The sequence below is a fragment of the Eutrema salsugineum genome, unplaced genomic scaffold, assembly GCF_000478725.1.
Source record: "Eutrema salsugineum unplaced genomic scaffold, Eutsalg1_0 scaffold_10, whole genome shotgun sequence".
NCBI lineage: Eukaryota > Viridiplantae > Streptophyta > Magnoliopsida > Brassicales > Brassicaceae > Eutrema > Eutrema salsugineum.
Window position 1 is genome coordinate 3,999,659 of NW_006256908.1, and position 14,012 is coordinate 4,013,670.

At 33.2% G+C, this 14,012-nt stretch overlaps 3 protein-coding genes across 3 annotated transcripts; 1 reads left to right on the forward strand and 2 right to left on the reverse strand.

Annotated features, from left to right (window-relative positions):
- Positions 1 to 707: 707 nt before the first annotated feature.
- Positions 708 to 1,767, forward strand: LOC18028062. The gene is made up of 2 exons (XM_024160907.1): positions 708 to 805; positions 1,012 to 1,767. The coding sequence occupies exon 2, from the start codon at positions 1,024 to 1,026 to the stop codon at positions 1,261 to 1,263; it is 240 nt and encodes a 79-aa protein (XP_024016675.1). The 5' UTR covers positions 708 to 805; positions 1,012 to 1,023; the 3' UTR covers positions 1,264 to 1,767.
- A 6,804-nt stretch (positions 1,768 to 8,571) lies between these two features.
- On the reverse strand, positions 8,572 to 9,300 carry LOC112081528. The gene has a single exon (XM_024148283.1). It carries the CDS (start codon positions 9,298 to 9,300, stop codon positions 8,572 to 8,574), a length of 729 nt encoding a protein of 242 aa, XP_024004051.1.
- A 1,279-nt stretch (positions 9,301 to 10,579) lies between these two features.
- Positions 10,580 to 11,352, reverse strand: LOC112081529 (glutathione S-transferase T3-like). The gene is made up of 2 exons (XM_024148284.1): positions 10,812 to 11,352; positions 10,580 to 10,740 (listed from the first exon to the last, which is right to left on the reverse strand). Exons 1-2 carry the CDS (start codon positions 11,350 to 11,352, stop codon positions 10,580 to 10,582), a joined length of 702 nt encoding a protein of 233 aa, XP_024004052.1.
- Positions 11,353 to 14,012: the final 2,660 nt, after the last annotated feature.

Genomic DNA, 14,012 nt, shown 5'->3' on the forward strand with positions numbered 1-14,012 from the left:
AAAACAAAACAAAAGGTAAAATATCAATTCTATATTTGGGTGATGGTAGATCAAATGATAGAAAACAATTTCTATAGAACACTATAATTGTAGAAGATGTTTTTTAGAATATATTTAAAATAATTTTTTGAATAATATTTCTTTTCTAAAATAAATTTTCGAATAGTATTTTTTCCTTTTTAATTTTTTAAAAAGTTTTTTAAGTAGTTATAAATATTTATTCCAAAAATTTAAAACATTTCAAAAGATTATTTTAGTCCAAAACTGCCAAAATTTAAAAAAATATTAAAAGAATAATGTTTTTTACTTTTTGTGTTATATTTCCAATTTTCCCATAAAACAATACGATTTCACACGTTTATACTTATAAGACCACTTCCCACCTATACTTGGCTGCAACATATTATTTAATCTATATTAAATCAAAAAGTGAATTAACGTATTACCTAAAGCATCATGACAGTATTTTAGTACAATGTATTATTATAGTATACAATTGAAATATAATATGATGAGATCCTATAAACCATTGACCCACCATGCATTATGAATAATTACCGAACTTTACCACAAATTATATTGAATAAATTCTCTAACAGTAGACCAATTTATAAGCACTTTTTGTATAATAATAATCAACTCAAGAGTTTGGAGATATCTTCACTCTTTCTTCGCCTATAAGTTAAACTCCTCTCTTCTCTGCTTTTCTTTCTACTTTTCTTCTTCCTTTCTTCAGCTAAAAAAACCAAAAAAACAGTTTTTTTTCAGATTTTTTTTTTTACAAGAAGCAAGACTAGCCTTATCTGTACCTTTCTTTCTGCCATTAAAGAACCCTCCATTTTTTTTCCCTTAATTCTCATTTTCTCTGTAGATTTGATTCTTACACACTCAATTCCCTTTTTGAGATTTTTTAAATAAACTTAATTTCAATTTCTTTGTAGATTTTATTAATTTTTTGGGTTAAAGTTTGTTGATTTTATTCTTACACACACTCATGTTTTTTCCTTACAGAGAAACTTGTCCATGGAATCTCCGGCGAGCAAATCCTCCACCGTGAGGACCGTTGAATTACCGCCTCGCCGCGGAAGAGTGAAGAGAGAGATCTTTGGCGGTTTAGCCAACTCCATCGTTTCGGCCGCCGTGACAGCCGGCGGAGCGTTCCAGAGGAAAGTTAGAGGTGGTGGTGGTGGTGGATCTTCTTCCTCCACCGCCACTCCTCCGACGAGCGGTTACACCTCCGACCAGAACAGTGAATCTACTTGAAGCAACAAAACATATAAAGACATAATAACGAAAGTGCCACTGGTTTATTTCAACCACCATGACACTACTTATGAGGGAAAAGGCTTGTGTGGTTCTGTTCGTTTTTGAAAACAGAACGATCCTTTCTCCTAAACCGGTTCAGTTTGATTGTGGTTTGGTTTTTTATTTTATTTGGTGTGTTACGGCCCCGGTTTAACTTCGGTTTTTTGGTGGGTTAAACTGGGTGTACGTTTATGGTGTGATTAATGTGGTAAACAAAAATATCTCCCTAATCTGTTGTTTCTACGTGTTTTTAAAGTGGAGTAATGATGTCGTCTGGGAGATATCTTTGTTTGTAAGGTTTGATTTGGTTTGGTTTGGTTTGCTTTTGGTTTGGTTTGCTTTTGGTTTGGTTTGCTTTTGGTTTGGACCGATTGGTCTGGATTATGTATTTGTATTTTCCTTTTGAGTGTCTGTTTGTATCTTTCATTTAAGCAATGTATAATTAAGTGTGTTTTATTTCTTTTTGTTAGCTTCTTTATCGCTTTTACTTGTAAAATTGTACAAGATGTCAAGAAGAAATAGATCACTAATTATGTAGTAAAAATATATCCTTTACAAAAACAACATCGGCGAATACGAAAATTGCTACTTCAAGAATCAAGATTAAGCATTGTTATGTTATTACTTATATGTCACTGAGGAGCTTAAAACCAAATAAAAACCATGGAGCTGATAAAAATATTTTCTTTTTGGTTTCTTTGATTATACTAATTATTTAAGTTTGCTAGCGATTGCAACTGATTGGTAGGTGATGGAACATAGATAATTCATAAGTTAGGTCAAAAGTGCGATGGCTAATCCAGCCACCTTTGCTTTTGCCCTTTTTCCTCAATTAAATTATAAACAAAGAACCTCAGACTGAATAAAAAATTACATGATGACCTTTTAAGGATATGTTTGATCAAATTATTAGCTCTTTTTTTTTCAAATTATTCAAATTAAAATCTAAATAGATTAGATTTAATTTAACATTTGAAACTCAAATAATATTTTCAGAATAACACTTATAACTAACAAATACATTATTCATATGTTTTAATCATATTTAAATAAATTAAAAATTCACATTAAAAACTCACAAATATTAATATTATATGATAATTTAATAGAAAACATTATGTTTTTTTTATATAATTGTGGTTTTATGCAGGTTAGGTTATCAAAACATGCAAAATATTGAGATAAAAATTATTTTACAATTAGTAAATATTTATATTATATAATAATATGAATGGATGTGTTATAATTATGGTTTTATAACCACGGTTCTTTTCGGGTTAATAGAATGAACGAGTTAGAAATATGTTTTATAATAGTGGTCATTCTTTTATATTAAAACAGAAGCATTTTGATCTGTTCAAAGTTTAATCCTTAGAGCTACTATGCAAGAGTACAAATATGCAATTGTACTACAATATGGATCGAACCACAGAGACTAGAGATTCACTCAATAAACTAACTATACTTGAATTACGCTAAGTAAAAACGGTGAAATTGAAAGCAGCAATGTAGTTAAAACGGTTGTAAAATCAATGAGAAAGAACTAGACTCAGGGTATTTCTCAGAAAATCAGAGAATGCAGATAAATCGATTAATCAAGATTAAGGTTTTAGCGCAATTCTTGAACTCAAATCACGAAATTATATTTAACCAACTTTCATTACCAAAATTATATAAGTGTAAATCCCAGAATTCCAATTTGTTTTGCAAATCCTAAAGACTAAACAAGCTTTAAGCACATGTTTGATTTGTTCACAAAATATCAAAACCAAATTTTTTTGCGGATAACTATTTTGCTCACCCTATGTTCTATCAGATAATTAATTACATTTTCGTGTCAATCAATTAATCTAAGACCTAAGTTTTAGGTAATCAGTCCAGAATTAGCTTTAAGAACAACCTATGGTGAAGAACTAATCAGATTATAAACCCTAACCAATCAATTATCTAACATCCAATGAGATTCTTTATGAGAACCCTAAACCTAACAAACAAACTACTCAGACATTGAAATTGAAGCAATAAAAATGATTGAATAGGTTGCAGAAAATAGTAATTAGATTAAGAAACATGGGTTCGAAATCTTCTCTCAAATGAAGAGTTTCAGACTTTTTCTCCCTCAAAATTATTGATGAATAAAATCAAAATGTAAACAAAAACAGTTGGCTGAAAAACCTAATATAAAGCTAAAACCACGAGCTGAGCCTTCTTGCAAACATCGAAAACTTTTGGGCCCAAGTGCATAATTTTTTTTTTTTTTGACAATGTCGGTGTCGAGCAACACCATTATGAATAAAATCGTCCTTCACCGAAATTGATCTTTGCTTGGCTCCAAAATCCTCCAAAATCTTCAATTAAGCTCCAAACGCATCTAGGACCTGAAAATACTCCAAAAGACTCGAGAAACACTAAAAAGACTCTATAACTAAAACCTATATCATGGTTAAAAACTATAAAAACCATGATATATCAACTCCCTCAGACTTAGCATTTGCTTTCCCTCAAGCAAACACAAAACCAAACAACAGGAAGTGGTTTGAAAAATACGGAGACTCAACTTTTCTATGGAACATCGCGCTGACTGACCACCTTATAATCCACATACTGCTTTATCAATCCAAATCGAACTACCATGTATTTCTCCGCAAACATTCGCAGCCTCCCAAATTAAGTCCAAAATTCCATAACATTGTCCATAAGCCTTCATCGCTGGGTCTCATCAATGATTCCAATGCCAAGAACCTTCTAGACTCTTTCCCGTACTATACTTTGACAAATCAACCTTACAATCTCTGGTATTTTTTCTCTCCCATAGACTTATTCTTTTCTCATTCCCTCCTCTTTATGACATATATAACAATGTTAAAGATCCGAGTATTGATGGTGTTTGCCACCGAATCCCCGATTTGTCTCTTCTTTATATATCAAAGGTGTAGGCGAATAATGGGGTCACGGGAAATTTTCCTACCCCTCGCTTCCATCCTTTGTGTGATCATTCCTTTATAGAAGTAAAATAATGGAATCCTTGGAAATTTTCCTAGCCTTTTATTTTTAGAAGAAAATCACCGTTTTAGATCTCACACAAGCTTTCATTTGTCGAGTATGAACGAGGAGTCAAGCTCTACGAACACCAGTCACATCAATAAGGTAAAAGAAAGAGCTCATCGATCACCTCCAGCTTATGGATTCTGTTGGAAATATGAACACCTTTAGTTAACTGGTCAGTCATTGGATTTTTCATTAGTTGGATCTAGACTGATTCTGCAGCAATGGTCACTTGGATAAAAAGTCAGAACAATAATTCCAAGAAAAGTATCATAATCTCCAACAAGTTTTGACTCAAAAACAATTTGACACAACTGACTCTAAGAAAAACAAACAGAATGTCAGCAATCACCTCTCTTAACTTAAACAACACTGTCTCCAGTGTTACCAAGTCTGAAGTTGGTAAAAAAAATATAAATGGAACTAAATAGATACATGAATACGGTGAGAACACCTGACTTCTTGGTTGGTGTCGACCGACACACAGCTTGGTGTCAAGTGACACCAAGCTTAGGTCGACACAAATACTCATGGTGAGTGATAATGAGTGTAATCTGTTTGATATGGTGACGGTGTCGAGCGACACCCATGGTGGTATCGAACGACACCATATCAGTGAACAGCATAATCCAAGTGTCAAAAATGATCAAATTCGACGTGTTGCACATAGAATTGTCATTGTTAGCACTGTTAGATCACTCAAACACAAGTTAGAAGTAACAATACTCACCATAAAGGCAAAAATCCAAGAAAGTTCCACAACATAGATAGCTGACAAACTGACTCAAAAAAAAAGAAAAATAAAAGAAAGAAAAGAAACAGAACCAGAAAAATGAAGGAGCTACTATTTGTCAGTAGCAGCATCATCTCCAGTATGTGGTGGTGAACGGGAATGTGGGCAAGCTGGTTGAACGCAGCCACATCGAGAGAGAGTAGCTATGGAATTTCAGATGCTCTGAAAGCTCTCAGCCACATACCTCTGAAACACATCGGTCTCCATGGGGATCGCAGGATTCGCAGGAAGGCCGAATGCTAAAGATGAAAAAGTGTGAGTATGTGCCGACAAACCGCTGGCAGAAACAAGTACTGAATCGTCCTCAGCAGCAGAAGCTGGAGCTCCAGAAGATGCATCACATATGAACCAAGGCTGAGGATCAACATCATGAGCATTGAATGCCTCGACATGAGCACACAACGGAAACCCCACCCTTTGTCGATCCGCTGGTGATACAGGCGCAGTTTGTGGTGGTGGGTTAGAGCTTGATGTTTCGTCTGTGCGCTTCCTCTTAGCTTGATACATCTGCAGTCAATGACAAAAGCAACAAAGAAGTATCCAAAAATCAAAATCCAAAATTAACAAGTTCAAGGACTAAACACCACTAGCAACAATCACCAGCATCACAGTCATCAACAATCCGCCCTAAATCAGTTCAAAAACCGTTCCAAAATCTGATTTTTGGACCAATTTTGCCACCCAAAATAAAAATTTCCAAAACCTGCAAACAGGCCATAGAAAGTAAATGGGGATGTTTAAAATCCTCTATAACAACCTACAAAGGCATGAATCAATCATTAAAACAAGTTCCAAGAGATAAAATCGACATTCCAAACTTTGTGTACTGAAATCGAAAAGAGGGATGTTCGAGTTGCATACCTTGCAGATCGGAAAAATTGATGGAAGAAATAGAATCAGTATAAAAATTTAATGAGGTTAGGCCTTGAAATCACTAAAATCCGTGAAGAATTGAGGGATTTGAGATTTTGGGCTTGAGTTCTTCGTGTGTGTCGAGTTGGGAGAATGAGAGAGATGATGGTATCAAGGGTTTTAAAAAGGGAACTGACCTGGATAAGTGGTGTCGAGCGATACTGATGGTGGTATCGCTCGACACTAACACTTTGTGCTGCGAATTAGAACAGTTCGACTTTTCTCTGATTTTTTTTTTTTTTTTTTTGCAGTAGCAATGTAGATGTGGACCGACACTGATGGTAGTGTCGCTCGACACTAAAATGACATTATTTGAGAAATTAGCTTTTTACATGTTACGTTCACATTAATTCTTATAATGTAAACTATTATTTTTTTTATATAAAGATAGATTTTGACTCATTGAATTTTTTAATTTCAGAATTTAAAAACTAAAAAAAATAGAAATTTAATAAAACAAATCGTTTTTCTACGTATTAGACTCATGATCAATCTCACGATAAAATGATTAAATCTTCATATTAATGAATTCTTGTATTCACGATTAATCCTCCATTAAATTTAAAGTTTATTCCTCAAAAATTCAATCCTAGATTATGTAATTTTGTTTACTATATTTTTGATTTTTCCAACAAAGCAAGTGCTAAATCAACTTTTAAAAGTACAGACGGTAACAAACAAAACGTTGACCCAGTTTCCCACACATAGTCAGATCTTAATTTTACTTTTTAACTCAAAACGAAGACCAATTTAACTAGATTATGTGTGGTCTTCACATCCTTAAACCCTAAACTCTAAACCTTTATTAATTACTATTAATAAATAAAAGAACCCCTACAGTAATCTACAGTGTACCTTACTGTAGATATTCATTTCCGTTCATCCTTTAAAAGTTCAAATTAAGCATCTCTTTTACTTAGAGCATGTACATCAAAGGATTAATAGGGGTTCATGACACAGTTTTTGAGACAAAAGATCTTAATATTAAAGAGACAGTATCATCCCGACGAACCTAAAGAGACGGTATCATCCCAAAATAAAGCATCCTGATTGGTCAAAAATTATAATTTTCGAATTAAAAAAAAAACAAAACTAAAACCTAAAAAAATGTTATTATATTCTGGTGAACCCCTCTCTTAAGGGTTCACTGATGTACATGCTCTTAGCCTTCTTCTTTCTCTCTCTTTTTTCCGTAAATAGAGCAAATCAACTTAAAAATATAACAAACTAATGAAATAGTACTTAGTTAATATAAACACAAAGATAAAGTATTATACATCACTTATTAGTCAAGAAAAGAAGTTTTTTTCATCAATTGCTCTTGTTATGTATGTTTTTTTGAAAAAATAAGAAAATTTAAAAGTATTCTCTTTCTTTAACTAGTTTAGTCGATACAAATTTCTGATTTATTTTAAATTTAAAAATAAACTAATAACCATAATTTTTGCTTTCATATATTTTCAGTAAATATATATAAAATAAAAATTTAAAACTAATTTCAAATTACAAAGATCGATGAATTCAATATAAATTTTTGTCAATTTTATCTTAAATTGGTAAATACCAAACATTTTGTCGAGTAACATACTGTGTGATAACTTCTAAATAATTTTTTATTGACAACCAAGAATGGGAAAAATTTCTCCTTATTTTACTGTTTTAATGAGTACAAGTTATACTTGATAGCATTTAATTACCCCTTAATAAACTATTAAATTAATTTTTTGATATATATTAAAATAGATTTTACATACTTAATGTCATCTTTAAATTATGTTTAAACCATCAATTATCTCCACATATTAATATATGTGTTGTTTTTATGTTATAGTAAATATTATTTTAATTTGTTTTAGAATTTTAACTTGTATAAATATTTTTTTTAATTCTTCAAATTCTTGTAGGTTAGTATACTAAAAAAATAATTTAAAACAATAACAAAATAATCAATTAATATTTAATAAAAATAGTATTGACATAAAAAAATTAGTATATGTTTCTTCTCTAATAAAATAAAATAAGATTTTTATCATATTCAATTTTATTCTTTTTACTGAATTTTTTTTTTGAAATTCACTTTTCTTGTTTAATTGATTGCATATTATTTTATATCTAAGTAAATTTGTATTTTGTTTAAGAAATGTTCTTAATTTAATATCATTTTAGTTTTGTTGTTAATGAAAATTTAATACATAATTTCCTTTCTTAATTTGAATGTTGATGTGGACCAATAGAATTGCTTTTTTATCCTATGTGGACACTTTTAGAGGCATTTAGACCATGAACATTGCAGAGACTCATTAGAGTCTCTTAAGTAGTATTTTAATAATATATGTTAACTGAATACCTATATAAGAGACCTATGTATTTTGATTAAACATTGTAGAGACCCTTTGGAGTTGTTTTAAAAAAAAAATATTTAACTCATAAAAAGATAATTATTTCATTACAAAGATTAAGACAAGAACATAAAAAGAATTAAAACATAAATTTTGATACAAACTTCAGTTGGCATTTTAGTAATGTCCAAATTTTTGCCAGATATTCTCCATTAAATCGGATTTCAGTTTCTCATGTTGTCGTCTATCACGAAGTTTTGTTCTAGCAAACATACTATTCTCAAGATTTGAAGTATCTGTTTCATATGCGAGATCTACAGTTGCACTTCCGCTTCCTTCTCCGTGCTGCAATTCTGAAACATTTGAGAGTGCGTATCCATCTCTTTCATCTTCTACGATCATATTGTGGAGTATGATACAAGCTCTCATAATCTTTCCTATTTTTGTCTTATCCCAAAACAGAGCTGGATTTTTGATAATGGCAAACCGGGATTGCAAGACACCAAAAGCACGTTCGACATCTTTTCGAGCAGCTTCCTGTTTTTTTGCAAATAAACATGCTTTCGGGTCTTGTGGTATTGGAATAGATTGGATAAATGTCGCCCATTTCGGATAAATACCATCTGTCAGATAGTATGCCAAATCATACTCCCTTCCGTTGACAGAAAAATTCACTTGTGGAGCTTTTCCCTGAATTATATCATCAAACACGGGTGAGCGATCAAGGACATTTATATCGTTTAAGGTACCTGGAGGTCCAAAAAACGCATGCCATATCCACAGGTCATATAATGCTACAGCCTCTAAAACGATTGTGGGTTTGTCTGAACCACGTGAATATTGCCCTTTCCACGCGGTAGGGCAATTCTTCCACTCCCAGTGCATACAGTTGATGCTTCCTACCATTCCGCAAAATCCGCGGTACTATCCATAATCAAGTAACCGTTGAAGATCCTCTGGTGTTGGTCTTCTCAAGTATTCATCACCAAATAAGTTTATGATTGCGTCGACAAAATTTTCCAAACAGTTCCGAGCAGTAGTAGCACCAATGCGGAGGTATTCATCAACTGAATCAGCAGCAGTTCCGTACGCCAAAAGACGAATTGCTGATGTACATTTCTGAAGTCCGGAGAGACCAGGCCTTCCGAGAGCGTCTTTCTTCTGTCGAAAGTATCGAACTTCATTAGTTAGTCGATCAACAATCTTCATGAACAATTACTTATTCATCCTAAACCGGCGGCGGAATAGATAATCCGGAAATATAGCCTCCTCACTGAAGTAATCATTCCATAAACGTATATGGCCTTCTTCCCGGTTTCTTTCAATGAAATCTCTTTTTTTCCTTGAATTGGTTGCCTCTTGCTGTTGTCCGTAGTCGACGAACATATTCTGAAAAGTGTGAACAGTGTGATTATAAAATTGATCAAATAACTGATCACCTTGATGATCAAGATATTCATCAACTGATTCATCATCATTATGATTCGAAGATGAAGCCATTGTTTTTTTTTTTTTTTAAGTGGATATCGTTTAAAAAGAAAAAGAAGAAGTAGAAGAGGAAGGCTTGAAAGAGAAAGAGAGAATTGCTTGATTGAGAGAAAAAAAATTGAGAAAGGAAAGCGTTGTATTGTGTTGAGGCTAAACCCAAATGTTATAGAAATTATATATAGAAGAGTCCACTTTGCATTTTGTGGTTGCAAAATAAAGCAGAATTCTTGTGGTCTCAAAATACACCATATTGTACAATCATAAAAAATATTGACAATCATTATTCAAATATCTTATATGTGTTGTTGTTTTGTGCCCACTAAACACAACTTGTGATAAACCGTTGTTGTTTTGTGCTGACTTCTGATGCAAAACGTGACTTCTATTGTTGTCTTCTGCCCACTTGTGAGTCGAACTCTAACCTGAAAGACATAAGCAAGAAAACCAGATTGCCAATATCACGTTTGCATAAGCAAGATAACCAGATTGCCAATATCACGAAAGCAAGATAAGACAATAACAAACATTAAACCAAATATCAAGATAACCAGATTGCCAATACAAAGGTCGCTTAACATAGAAACAAATTACATAACACATCTTAACCTAATACATAAAAAAACAAAGCCAAACCATAACACAGCTTAACCTAATACATAAAAACAAAGCCAAACCTAATACATAAAAACCGAAATGACTAAGTAGACAACATCTCCTTAAGAAGCTTCTGCTTAAGTGCTTCTTCCACCTCATTCAGAGCATCTGTTTTTGCAAGGAGTCTGTCAAGAACGCTCATCCTAGTAAGCCTCTCCCTTGTTGCTAATTCCTTTTCTTTGACGTCCAACACCTTTTGAAAGTCTGCAATAGCTTGAGCCACATGGTTTACTTCAGTAGAACTTTTTTTCCTTTGGCTTTTGCAGCCTTCACACCAATAGGACGAGAGCATGAACCATCATTTTCGACAGTCTCCATGGCTTCAGTCTCCATCACATCGGTTCTTCTCTTTTTGCTCGCTTCATTACCTTTTGTGGTGGAAAGATCACACCACTTTTGATCATTCCGCAGTTCCCTCCAGGCGTATTCAAGGTTAAATTTCTTCTTGTGGTTTGTGAAGAAAATCTGGTGAGCAAGCTTCAGGACGTCGTTCTCGTTCATGCCGCTGGTCTTCTCCCTTGTTGCAGAGTCATATGCACCGGAGAACTTACACACAAGATCATTGATCTTGTGCCACCTCTGCTTGCACTGGCTTGTCGTTCTCGGTACACAACCCTCTGCATTTGGACTTCCATCATAATAGTCTGATACCCTCTGCCAAAAAGCATGACTCTTCTGTTCGTTGCCAACTACAGAATCTTTACTGGTATTTAACCAGGAACTGATCAGTAAGACATCGTCGCTTGGGTGCCAAGCAGCTCTCTCCTTTCGCTCTTGAGGTGTAGTCTGCGTGCTGAAGCTTGGAAATGGTTGCATGAAGCAAAGGAATCAGTAAGGGGAGTGTCTTGTTGACTATTCAACAAGTCCACAAAGTTAGTGGGTTGAGCATATGGATATGCCGAAGACATGAAAAGGTTAGTGAAGGAATGAAAAGGTTGTGAAGAAAAGTAGGAAAAAGGAATGAAAAGGTTGTGAAGAAAGGTAGAAAACAGGAATTGAAGAGCAGAATAGCTGTTAAAAAGCAGAAGAAGGATCGGGTTTTAAAAAGCAGAAAAATGGAAAGAAGGCATTGAAAGCAAACAACAAAGTCATAAAAGTCTCTAAACCTTAAAAGCAATCAAGAAGAAACAATAAACTCCAACTACCATCGATGAGACATAAAGGTCTCTAAACCTTAAAGCAATCAAGAAGAAGCATTGAACTCCAACTAACATGGACGAGACATAAAGGTCTCTAAACAGAGACATTCAAACCTATCTAAACCCAGCCATTAATATCATTACCAATTACAAATCTCCCTAAAATGAACAAGCCTTTATTACATTACCGACTACAAAGCTACATTTTTATGCTAAAGCCTATTAATAAGGTTTGAAGATTGCTTACCAGAAATTACTTCTGTCTTCTGCTTTAATGCTCAAAGATTGTTTCACCTGTCTCGCCAATTTAGATGTATAGCCTTTAAGCTGCATTGAAAGAAAACCAAATACCAAGTTTAGTTCCAAATAATGTAACCGATTGATGCATGTACAAAATCAGAGAAGGTTAACAAACAAACAATCTGAATCAAAGCAAACAATCCCAATCTCAAGCAAACATTGTCTTATTGACACTTACACAAACACAAAACCATATTGCTACATCACCGATTGAAGTAAGAAAATCATATATACAACAAACAATTCAACTCATAAGAGATGAAGTCAATACACTCGATCAGAACCCTATATTATACCCTATATCATACCCACTAATCAAAACCACGAATCAAATAACCTCACATCAAATAATCAAACTGATTCGATCCTAAATCGAAAACCCTAAATTAGTCAAACCGATTGAAACCCATAAATCAAATAATCATATAATTCGATCCCTAACCAATTCAGAAGAAGAAAGAATCGAAAACCCGAACAGATGAAGATAGAATTCCCGAATCCATCAAAATTAAACTGATTCAGAACGGATTGATTTTGCAAAAAAAAAAGAGAAGACAGAAGAGAAAGAGAAGATGGCTTATCTCGGCGTCTCGATCCTCTGCTGTTGGCCTCCGAACGATGTCGACGATGCCGCAGAGATTCGCCACCAAAAGATCGTCGTCGCCATCGAAGTTTTTTACGGAGAAGACGAGGAAAATTGTGTCGGGGAAAAGAGGAAGGGAAGGAAAAAATTTTTTCCCCCAAATTCATTTGCCAATCACATAATAACACGTGTCTGTCAATACCGTCTTTTACGGTTTCATTTTAAGCGATATCCCAAAATTTTGAGAGACGCGTTTTCATAAAAAAATTGGTTTTTATTAACAAGAGACGCCAAGGAGACGACCGATGTTCATGCTCTTAGTTTCAATTTTTATTAGTAATAGAATTAGTTTCAACTTTTATTAGTAATAAGATTAGTTTCAACTTTTATTAGTAATAGGATGTTTGATCAAATTTTATTCAAATTCAAACCTCAATAATATATCATGATATTTAGTTAATAATACGTAAAAGTGCATCAAAAGGTGTTATTAAAAATAAATTAAGTACTCCATATTTTAACTAAAACGTAGGTATGAAGAATATATGTGGAAAGACATCCCAAACAAAAACAAATCTCATCCCTGTATCTAATAAGTGATATGTAGAAAAATTATAACATAATGTATGAGGACGTTTCTAGAATCATTTTAGCATATTTATTTCTCGCAACAATGAAAAAAAAAATAGTTGTTCGCAACAACGAAAAAAAAAAATAGTTGTTGAATAATCTCCTCCATAGTCCATATACGAAAAATAAATAAGAACTTAAGAGGATGAAAACAATATGAATATAGTCGTATAGATGTGGGAATATTCCTGGTTCCTAAATGTAATCAACAGAGGAATAACATCAAGTTAAGAGTAAGAAAAAGGAGCCTTTTCTCAACAGAAAAAAAGAGTAAGAAAAAAAAATGTGTGGGTGAAATTTAAAATATTGGTGGGCACTTGTGGAATACATTATACATACAATAATTTTCCGAATGTATCAGAAATAGTAATTTGGACAATGTTCTAGAATGACATATATTATTTGACTGTTGTGAGATCCACACTGTTAGGATTTAAGATGATAAAGTTTAATGTTTTATTCTCTTGAATCCTCTATCTCGCTCTCTCGTGTGTTGTTTGTTCGATTTATGTTTGAAGGATATAAAAGAACAGAGCATAAAAGTATATAAGATAAGAGTTATAACGAATTCAAATCATAAATTGGAACCCTACTGTCGTTGGGATTTCATTAAAATAACTAATTTTATAGTTTATATAACCACCTATTACAAACCGACAAACCGTGCATGCTTTAGTCTGTATCCTTATAATAGATCATATGAAAGGTTGAAATTTCACTAGAATCACTTTAGTTTTATAATCCATACAATCACCTATTACAAACCGTGCATGTTTTAGCCTGTAACCCTATAACCGACCATATGAAGTAATCCAAACTTAGCG